This window comes from Phaseolus vulgaris, chromosome 3 (assembly GCF_000499845.2).
Source record: "Phaseolus vulgaris cultivar G19833 chromosome 3, P. vulgaris v2.0, whole genome shotgun sequence".
Classification (NCBI taxonomy): domain Eukaryota; kingdom Viridiplantae; phylum Streptophyta; class Magnoliopsida; order Fabales; family Fabaceae; genus Phaseolus; species Phaseolus vulgaris.
The window spans coordinates 43,013,221-43,024,366 of record NC_023757.2 but is presented as its reverse complement, the minus strand read 5'-3'; the positions used below and the strand labels follow the sequence as shown (position 1 = coordinate 43,024,366).

At 34.2% G+C, this 11,146-nt stretch overlaps 1 protein-coding gene across 1 annotated transcript; it reads left to right on the top strand.

The window, feature by feature from the left end:
* The first annotated feature begins 2,141 nt into the window (after positions 1 to 2,141).
* LOC137807907 (ARM REPEAT PROTEIN INTERACTING WITH ABF2-like) lies at positions 2,142 to 4,784 on the top strand. The gene has a single exon (XM_068608758.1). The coding sequence runs from the start codon at positions 2,699 to 2,701 to the stop codon at positions 4,508 to 4,510; it is 1,812 nt and encodes a 603-aa protein (XP_068464859.1). The 5' UTR covers positions 2,142 to 2,698; the 3' UTR covers positions 4,511 to 4,784.
* The last annotated feature ends 6,362 nt before the right edge of the window (positions 4,785 to 11,146 follow it).

Here is an 11,146-nt window from a genome sequence, read left to right as displayed (position 1 = left end):
AGCCGCCCTCTTAAAAAAATTAATTTAAAAAATGTCAGTGCGTTTTGAAGGACATCGTCTGGCCGTAAAAGCGCCTTAAATGTAGTGTCGAAATAAGTCATTTTTGCACTAGTGTGGAGTTCCATCACCTTAAATATCATTTGCTCCTGTGTAATACACTATCATCATATATAAAGAAAACAAACAAAACACAAACAAGAGGGTAATTAGAAGTTTTTAAAACTTTCAATGAAACTTTAAATTTACAAGAATTCATTAAAAAATCTCAATCCTTTTACATCATCTATTTGCAAGATACTACACAATCAAGTTCTATAATTATTTCATATTCCATATCATTCATGTTAGAATTTCACTGACTACAATACATAGATATTTGACTCCCTCTCATATTATCATGTTTTCATCACGACATAGTCTCCTTTCAGGAAATTCATCCTCATATGGATAAATTCACATGACCAGTTAGACCAGATTATTTTTCAAACCCCAGACAAAGTCATATGAAACTTCTTTGAGTCTCACCATCGAATACTCTTCATATGTCCCTTTCCATAATACATTACAAATCAATACACTCTCTTAACAATCTCAACATGACATTTTCTTTCCTAAAAATACTATGTCTCGATCATATTTTGACATAATTTCATATTTCATACCACATCAATACACCATTCAATCACACAAGTTTAAAATTTTAAACAATCCAAAAATATTCAAGAAATTACATAAACATGTAAACAAATGGTTTTTCAATTACATATATAACTAAAATTTCAAATAAATTTTAATAAAGCAATAAACAATTATAAAATAGTGTTTCATAAGCAAATTTCAAAGTTTAAGTTTTATTTTTTGTAATTTGAGCAAAAATAATTTCGCTTGAGCAAAAATTTCGTCGCTAGAGTGAAAATGAACCCAATAGTACTCCTAAAATTCAATCCATTTTCGCTTGAGTAAGAATCTGTCTCGCTTGAGCCAAAATGGACATGAGAGCACCCCATCTTCACCCTAGTTTTACTTGAGCGAGAACCCTCTCACTTGAGCGAAAATGAACCTGAGAATAAGGTGAATTTCACTGCACTATTCTAGCTTAAGCGAGGATCTTTCGCTTGAGCAAAAATTCCTCACTTAAACAAAAATTGCAAAACAAAACTCCTTTAAAACTGATATCTTTCAAGATTTTCACCAAAATTCTTACTCAAACTTAAATTTTATCAAACATATCAAACCAAAATAACCTCACCTTGCTCAGAGTTAGACACGTATTCTAGTATTCTCGTGTAACTCCCCTATTAACCTATATATTTATATATTCATGATTTCTAATACAAATTCATTCACCTTTCAACATTGAATTCAAACAAAAAGTATTCATCAATGTTTACATTTCAAATAATTCATAATACCATTTAAACATATTCAAGAATCTCATTCACATCACAATCAACTTGTAGATTTACCAATCATCAAAATCTATCATTTCATTACTTTCACTTTCAATCTCAAACAAAACACATAAATTTACTCAATAATACATTCTGCAAGAAATTTGAAATTGTTAACTTATGCACATTATGCAAGAAAATTGAAATTGGTAATACACATAAATTTACTCAATAATACAGTAACTTATGCTCGTTACTTTGTGTGCTTGATGTTGTTCCTAGAAAGCAACTAATTATTGGTATAAAAAAGGAGTAAAGTGTAATTGGGCCCCTTCATTAAATTCATTTTGATTTCTCGCCATGCCGTGCCATGGAAAACGTAATAAGCGGGTTTCACCACCATTCTCTGCCCATGTCACATTCCAAGTATGAACAAAACCAATTAAACGTAACCACCCCATACTTTTCCTTTTTTAAATTTAAAAGTTATTTTAAAATAAAAAAAGATTTATATTTTTAATATTATATTTTTAGTTGAAGATAAAAATAAATTTAAAATTTAAAGCAATTTTTAAAAAATTCTTTACCTTTCTAGATGAAAATAAAATATAAGATCCAACCAAGACTTATTTTTTTATAATAACGAGTAATAAAACATAAAACAATTATAAAAGAAGATAGCATTATTTAAATTTAAGGATGATGTAAAATATGAATATTTTGAATTTGATTCGGCTTTGCTTTGGTAAGATTGAGTCAACAACAACCCTGTGTTGACGTGATTCAAAGTCTCAAACGAGTAAAGGAGGATCCATCCTCCCATCTTCATCCTTTTTCTGTTCTTTCTCATATATCTTATTACTCTCCTTCCTAGTCCCTGCGTCGTGTTCAATCTCAATTACCAACAAACAAAACGAAAAATAAAAAAATTGATTCAATAAAAAAGATTCACACTTTGACATGGTGAGAAGAAGGAAGGAATGTATGTTTGTCTTTATTTTATTTTAATATTTGCTCTGCGTGCTAATAATAATTATTAAGATTAAGGAGTCACCACTGTGGGATGGTAGAGTGGTGTAAGAAGGAGGAACCAACAAACAAACTATGCAGTGACACTTGGAATTCCGTGCAAAACAACAAAAGTAGGAGGAGTACTATATTTCCTGGTTCTTGTTTGGTTTCTTCTTCAATTTCCCATTTTCTTACTTATCTTATATTCTATACTCTATCTGCTTCACTGGATTGAGTATATAGATAAGATAACAGAGGGACTGGTCAAAGAGCGAAGGGGGTGGGTGTTGTCTCCGATGATGGGTAACCCTAATCCTAACCCTAATCTTACGCCGGAGAAGGAAAAGAGCCTAGAGGAGCTGTTGGGTCCTATCTTGCTGGGAGAGCGCGTCATAAAACTGGCTCAGGAGGCGGAGTCTTCAAAGGTGGACTGCACGGAGCTGGCGCGGAAGGTGCAGGTGGTGTGCGACAACCTGCGCTCCGTCGTGCGTGTGGTGTCGGGGACGCAGTGCGTGAACGAGCGCCCCATACGTCGCATCGTCGGCGAGGTCTCCAAAAACCTAGAGCGCACGTTAGCGTTCGTGCGCAAGTGCAAGAAACACGGCGCCGTCCTCCGCCAGGTCTTCTCCATGACCACCACCGCCGACTTCCGGAAGGTCTGGAACCTTCTAGAATCTTCCAACGGCGACATGGTGTGGCTCCTCAGCATCTTGGACTCCAAGGATGGCTCCAATGTCTCCCTTCCCCCCATCGCCAGCAACGACCCCATCCTTGCATGGGTCTGGACCTTCATCTACACTCTTCAATTGGGTCAGCCCAAGGACCGCGCTGAAGCGGCCACTGAACTTGGCTCCCTCGCCAAAGATAATGACCGTACAAAATTCATCATCTTGGAGGAAGGTGGAGTGCCCCCCCTCCTCAAGCTTCTCAAGGAAGCTTCTTCCCCTGATGCTCAGGTTGCTGCTGCCAATGCTCTTGTCAACGTTACTACTAATCAAGACAGGGTCGTTAGTTACGTCGTAGAGTCCCATGCTGCCCCTACTATTGTTCAGGTCCTTGGTGATTCCCCTATGAGGGTTCGTGTCTCTGTTGCCAATTTGGTCTCAGCTATGGCTGAGCAACATGAACTTGCTCGCGAGGAGTTGGTGAGGGCCAATGTGACTAGGCCCCTCGTGTCGTTGTTGTCCATGGATACTGTCCTTGCAGACCCCATGGCCGGTCGTGCTAGTATCCATTCGCTTGTTCTGAATTTGTCCAACGTTGGGGAGACAAACTCGGATGGGAGTAGCCGTGGCTCCAGCCACCATCGGAGGGAGAGGGAAAGGGAAAGAGAGGTTGAGAGCCTGGAGCTGAGGAAGGAGGTCAAAATCAGTTGTGCTAAGGCTCTTTGGAAACTCTCCAAAGGGTGCTTTTCAAGTTGCAAGAAGATTACCGAGACTAAAGGTTTGCTTTGTCTTGCTAAGATTATTGAGTCTGAGAGTGGGGAATTGCAGCTTAATTGTCTTATGGCTGTCATGGAGATTGCTGCTGTGGCAGAGTCCAATGCTGATCTTAGAAGAGCTGCTTTTAAGCGAACTGCGCCTGCGGCAAAGGCGGTAATTGATCAGCTTTTGAGGGTGGTTCAGGAAGAGAGTAATCCGGCACTGGTGATTCCTGCCATTAAGGCAATTGGTTCCTTGGCCAGGAACTTTTCTGGAAAGGTTCCGCAAGTTCTTGGTCCTTTAGTTGCTCAGCTTGGTAACAGAGATGTTGATGTAGCCAGTGAGGCTGCCATTGCATTGGGAAAATTTGTCAGCCCGGACAACTACAATTGTGTTGACCATTCTAAGGCAATACTTGAGCTTGAAGGGGTTCCGAAGCTAATGAGCCTGCTGCAGATAAATGATCGCCAACAAGTTCATGGCCTGAGATTACTTTGTTACCTTGCCTTAAATGTAGGTAACAGTAAGGTCCTTGAGCAAGAACGTGCCTTGAATACCTTAGAGAGGTTTTCTCGTCCTGTTCAAACACAATATCCTGATTTGAAGGACCTTTTTGCAAATGCTATACACCACCTCACTCTTTATCAGCCAGGAGCTCAATTGCACAGACAGCCCTTGGGGCTGTAAGTGCCACTGATTGCGTTAATCAAAATAATGCCTTGTAAGTCTTTTGAATGGAAAAGTAAGAGTGTATTGTACTTAGAAATGATTTATTACGTTGTGAAAATATCAAAATTTCAATTCAGTAGCCTAGCCACTGTTATTTGTGGCATTGATCGCCTGGTTGTCTCAACGTGATGAGTAAATGTTGCATATAAACATAATTTAGACTTAGTTATATTTGATGTACCAACTTTTCTATTTCTAGTTATTTATTGTCCTTCCTTTTTTTCTCCCCATAGATATCAGTGCAATGAATTGATTCTATTTTATAGACTTATGTTCTGTATTTGACTTCTGCGTACAGTTTATACATGTACAAAACCATAGGTGCTACTTATGTAGATTAAAGCACGACCTTTCCTTTAAAAGAAAATAAATTAAACAAAACCTTAAAATATGTCAATATGCATAGCTACATTTTACTTTGCATTTCTTTCTGAATTTATGCTCTTCCCACATGTTGATTCAGAGCCTGTTTGTGTGTGTTTTTAAGGGAAAAGTGGTTTTGTAATTCAAAAACATGTGTAAATTAATTGCAATCATTAAATTAGTTTTCTTTGTAACTTTTCCGGAAGCTAAAACTAGCAGCTTCAATCCAAGCGTTTTTTCCCCGAAGGTTAGAAAACGGCACTCATAGGATTTGGTTCTATTTGATGCTGCAGGCGTACATTTCTACATTAAATTTATTATTCTGATTATATGTGTCGTGAAACTCTTGTCTAAAATCAGAAGAAAGATTAATCATTTACCTGCTTAATCTGGGAAAAAAAAATTCTTAAATTCACTTCACGGATATCAATGGACTTAACTTTTTTCAGTTGCAATTGCAATTCATATCTATTGACAAATTTTATCACTTAAGTATCCCATTTGTTCAGGGTTCCTTCTAGAGATGTAATTCCTGCAGGGATTATATAAATAAGCTAAAGCCGTGTATTCCTCAGATTTTACTACTTCTGTTATAAAATTAAGAAGAAAAAAAAGAAGCCTAGATATCAAATTTGTTCTCCTGTTATTAAGTGAAGGGAGGGTATGACTATTTTGTTTGTTTGATTAAAGCATAACAGGAGTTTGTACAACTCCTCTGATGATGGAAGTTGGCGTGAGGATCTCTTGGGATGTACTTTTGAAGAGGCAATCTAGTGTTGGCAGTCATAATTTTAATTCAAAATTTGCCATATCTGTAGAGTTCCTTGTTATAGTTCACGATGTAAATGTACATATAATGAATGCATGGGGTAAACTTTGTAGACAGTTGTCATCGAAGTTTGCAGCTTGCATCTGGATTGCCTAGGTAAAAACTATATGGACAAATTTGTTTTTTTAAACAGTGAGCACGAACATCTTGCATTTTTTTTGTGGAAGCATAATATCAGCTTGACATCACTGATGATAGAAGTTGACCTGAGGATATCTTGAGATGTTCTGGAAGGCAATACAATGTTTTTGATAAGTATTGTTGAGGTGTTCAAGACGTGATATTACTAGCACTTTGATTCAGAAATTATCCCGTAAAAATTCTAAGAATTCCTTAGTGTATTTATAAACTGCATAAATCTACAGAATAGATTGTCCGAAGCTTATACAAATCTGATGGATTGAAAATGTCTCCAAACATTGCAGCTACCTTTCGGGAGGCAATCTGATGTAGACATTTTTACAAATATGTTGTTTAAAAGTCATGAACGTGTAGTTTTACTGTGTATTTAATTCTTTCACTCGGCGTCAATTTTTGCTAAATTATTCTGAATCATTTTCATTTTGTTTTTTGAATGCATCAGATATACCGAAAAAGAATTAAGTAACAGTCTTTGACCAAGTTGTAAACAGTAAAATGGACTAGTAGGTGACTTGGTCTTGAACATGGCCGAATGCATTTCTGTTTTCTGGTGTAAGTTGAGGTATTTCTATCCAGAAGATACTTGTGATAAGGCTGAAGATACTATCTTTCATGGAATTACTGTGATAACTTCGTTAGACCTAATCTGTTAATTGTTATTTAATGCCATCCCATGACCCTGATTTTGTTGTTGGTTGTAACATAGTAATCAGATTGAAGACTTCAGATGAGATGATTGGAGCAGGGGAGACCCTAAATTCCCATTTGGTTCAGTATGCTAAATATTAGTTTGTTGTTGTACAAGCCCCGTCACTGGTTTTCAGAAAACAACATGCAATTACGTTTCTCGGCTTTAACTGATTGCAATTTGCACAGACCATTTAAGCACGTGACAAAAAAAATTCTAGTTGATCGATTACGTATGTAATACTCTGAAATTCAGATTACACATCATTGTATATTTAATTGCACACAAAGTACACTTCTTTGAATGGTCCTCCACAGAGAGAATGATCACCCAAATTCAATTTCCATTTGACAGATAATCGAACTGGCCTTTGTCTGTAAATAAACAAGTATATTACATCAAAAGTTGAAGACATATTTTTTTAATCCACTCAGAACTTTCATTAGGGAATCATTCTTGCTTTATCTAATGAAGCGTTTCTGCTGTCACTTATTTACTAATGATGGTGTAGGGCTGAGTAACTCATTAAGAACTAAAGGTTTGTAAACTGCCATGCTGTATGTTTTGTCCATTGCCAATACTCTGGGATTGCACTTTACACAAATTATCACCTTCTTCCTTAACTAAAACCCAGGGGAAACCATGTCATTGAGTGTTTGTACCTGCAATGTAATTTATTGCAAACTATCTGTAAACCTTTTTTCTCTCTGGCCTATTCCTGGTGACTTGTGTTGAGAGTAACTTGACCAAGAAGGGAATTAATTGAGCTTGCAATTTGGTTTGTTAAACCAAGTAATTGATTGGAAGTATGATGAAAATAGAAAGTCACAGTGAGTAGTCGTATATGCAATAGAAGACAGTCCATGAATACGCAATAAGAAGTTTCGTGGTTTGAGTGAGGAAAGCGCAATCAGTGAAAAACACATTGCCATGGATGTCAACTGGCAGCTTACATTTGATGAGTAGCTATTATTAAGGCGTTCAATTTAAGGAATGCTTTATGTACTTTTAAGTTTGTTCACTTTCTCCTTAGCCCAAAATAAAAAAGAAATAGAAAAAAGCATCCTGTTTCCTTTGCGGTGTTAAGCTCACAATCACTTTCAACCCATAAAGCTGAATTCATTTGGTAAAAGAAAAGTACTATAGCAATTTTTACCAGGTTAAAGAATCCCAAAATGTCAAACATAATCGTTATTAGATATTTGCAATGATTCAAAAGGGTTGGCTTCTTTTATCATCGCAAGGTCTTTGGGGCTCAAATTCATGATTCCCAATACCATGCTCCATCCATTTCCTCTAGAAGCGTAAGCTCTCAGGTTAAGTTCAACGTCTCACTTATGCATTCGATTTTAAAGCCCAAACACCTTGCATCATTGCCTTCTACCTAACTTCATTTTCATTCCATTTCTCCACTTCTTTACTTCGGTTCCATTACCAATTGCAAACACAAATCAATTGTTAGCTATCATTTCAACCTCAACGTGTAAATTGTGCTAGCTTTTTTTATATTTTACTCACGTAAGTGTGGAACCCTCACCCCACAAAAGCAAATCACATTATAATTCTCAATAAAACTCTTACCTTACTACTAAAGACAGTTAAACTACAAATAATTTCACTACTCATAGCTAAGGATCAAACAATTTTTTCACAATAATTCTCCACCAATCCAAATTTTAAGACTTAATAAAAACTGCGTGCTTCACCACCTGAATGGGGCAGTTTTTTAAATACTTACCAAAATAACCATATTAAAAAAACTATATAAATGCATAAGTTGTGTTCCAAAAACCTTAGTTTCAAAGAAAGAAGCCGTTTTTTATATATATTTTCTTAAAAGTTTGTTTATATAGAAAAGCTGGATTTTAAATACGACTTTTACAATTTTAATTATTATTTTATTTCAATATGTGCCGGTTTAAGATTTTAATTTATTTCTTAGGAAACTTGAACATTTAAATACAACTTTATAAAATAAAATACAAAAATTTCATAAAAGTAAAAAGGGAAGGTTGCGTATCTAATTAAATTTTTTAATTATTTTTTAAATAAATTTAAATCACTTTCGATTCTTGTAGTTTTATAAATATACAATTCAGTCCTTAAAAAATTTAGTTGTACATTTTGTCTTTTTGTTTCTTAAATTAATTAATTTTGACCTTAAGTTAATATATGACTTAATTATTAATATTAATAGTGTCAATTACTTATCACATAAGACATTAACAATAAAGTTTAGCACTTAGTATCACTCACCGACTGATACGTTAATATTTTTTACTAAATATTAGATAAATTAATGATTAATTAAAATAGGTTAATTTTAAAATAAATTTAATTTTAAAAACCGAAAAAACAAATGTACACTTAAATTTTTTTATAAGGAAATACAATTTCATTTTCAAGAAATTACCGATAGAACAAATAAATTTAATTCAAATAATTAAAAAGCATAGTAATGTTTCAAAACTTACCTATTTATGTATTTTTCTTTGAATCCTACCATTTTCTTGAATTAAAAGAAAAATTATCCTTTTTTTAAAAAAAATTCCAAAGTTGTGCTTAACTTGCATGAGATAAATATTTCACAGTCAACAAATGTAATGTTATGTAGTAAGGGTTTATATGTTGATCAATTTTATAGGTTTAGGTGTGAGTTTGTTCTGTATAAAGATTTGATTATTCTTGAAGTGATTTTTATTTTTTTATTGATAAAAAAAAAGTTATGTGGTAAGGTTTTTAGTGTTTATAAGGTTAGAGGATGTGAAAAAATAATTTGCGATTGAAAAGGTTTAAAAGTTTATAAATGTATGTATATATATTTGACTAACATCATAACAAGTTGTGAGTATTTATTTTCCTTTTATGCACGAGACAACATCTTGTCGGTGTCCCTATATCATAGATAGTTCAGAATTTGCTAAGTTCAAAAGTCATTATTCACCAAAAGCATTTCGATATCACTTGTCGGATGCACCCTTAGTTGACCCCAAAAGGCTACCACATTACTTAGTATTTCACTTCAACCATATCTTTAATATTTCTCTTCACTTTTTCCTACATTCTCTTAATTAATTATACTTCTTTTTTTTCACTTTTATCATCACACTTCAAATGATGATCCAATTCCTCAGGTAGCTAACTACCAACTGCGTCGGCACCCACACTTATATCTGAAAATAAAATATCAACTGCTATTTAACTAAAAATATATGTATCACTTTTAAAAAATTATCTATAATATGATATAGATATGGTTATATTTCAAGATGCATAGTTATTCTTCAATTGTAGTTGTTTCAGTGAAAGATTCTAAGCTAAGTCCAGATCGTTTAAGTTTAGCTTTACCTCATTGTCAATCTTCGATTGAATTAGAAATAAATTGAAAATTTATCTTTCAATACACACAAAACAATCACTTGCGATTTCTCTGGGAACAAAATGGATATTATTATGAACATTAGTTATCGAAAAAATATTTTGATGCGCTTTAAAGTTTAAATAGTCTCCAAGTTGAGTTTTTTTCTTTGTAATTTTATAAACTCTAATTATTTGTATGTTACTTCATCATCTAAATTTTATTTAATATTATTTCATTTTTAAAGTTTGTATTCTCAATTGATTTTAAGTGTCATAACTAGATATTGAAATAAATTACAACACGAATTGTGTCTAATCGGTTTAAGACATTTATCAGTTTGTCCTAATTTAAATTACCTTACAAGTTATTATTCGACGATTGTCCAAGTTAAAAAAATAACTTATATTTGTCGCACGACGTTAAATTTTAAGCAAATGACATGTTGTCCGATAAGGTAAGTCTTGACTAATGTTGCCTGATTAGTTTGTTGTCTATTAAGGTCAACTTTTGCAATCTCACTTGATAAGTTTGATCGTCATCGATGTTGCCTGATAAGATCGGTCAACATTGTGAACCCTCCCGATTTCAGCATCTAGCCGATCTTTGCTGCAAACTTTGTCGACTTTAGCAATTTTACAAACGATTCGTCACCAAACAACACATAATCAAATGTTTTTATCACCAAATGAAAACATCTCACATCAGTTGAACTTCATAAGCAGCTTTACCCCCCTTAAATTTTCACATAGTTGTCCACCCTCGAGGACCTTATGGACGGAGCGACAACTAAAATGCTGGTAAATGTTGGATCTAAAGGTCTTTACCAATAACCTAATGGCGTGGTCGTTTTCGGAATCAGAATAGAATGTGGGATTGAAACTGTGGTTGTGGAACTTCTCATCTATCTTTCGACGAAGGAATTCGTATCTTCTGATACCATGGATATGTGAATGATAAAAGTGAGGAAGAAAAGGAGGGGGTGAGAGAGATTTTTCATGATTTCGTGTTGTGTTATCATATAGAGGTAGAAAAACTTAGTCCTAGGTAGATATCATTGCTCCGGATCAAAAATTTAAATAGCCTCATCAATAAGAGTATTTAAGTCGAGTTCCCTTATTCATAGTTCTCTTGTTTACAGTGAAAGTATATCTTATAAACTCTAGTTAATTGTGTGTTACCTTTGAATCTTATCTAATATTATTTAATTATTAA

What these genes read in the sequence shown, in the direction of transcription:
- LOC137807907 (XM_068608758.1), top strand. Translation starts at nt 2,699, where the DNA reads ATGATGGGTAACCCTAATCCTAACCCTAATCTTACGCCGGAGAAGGAA.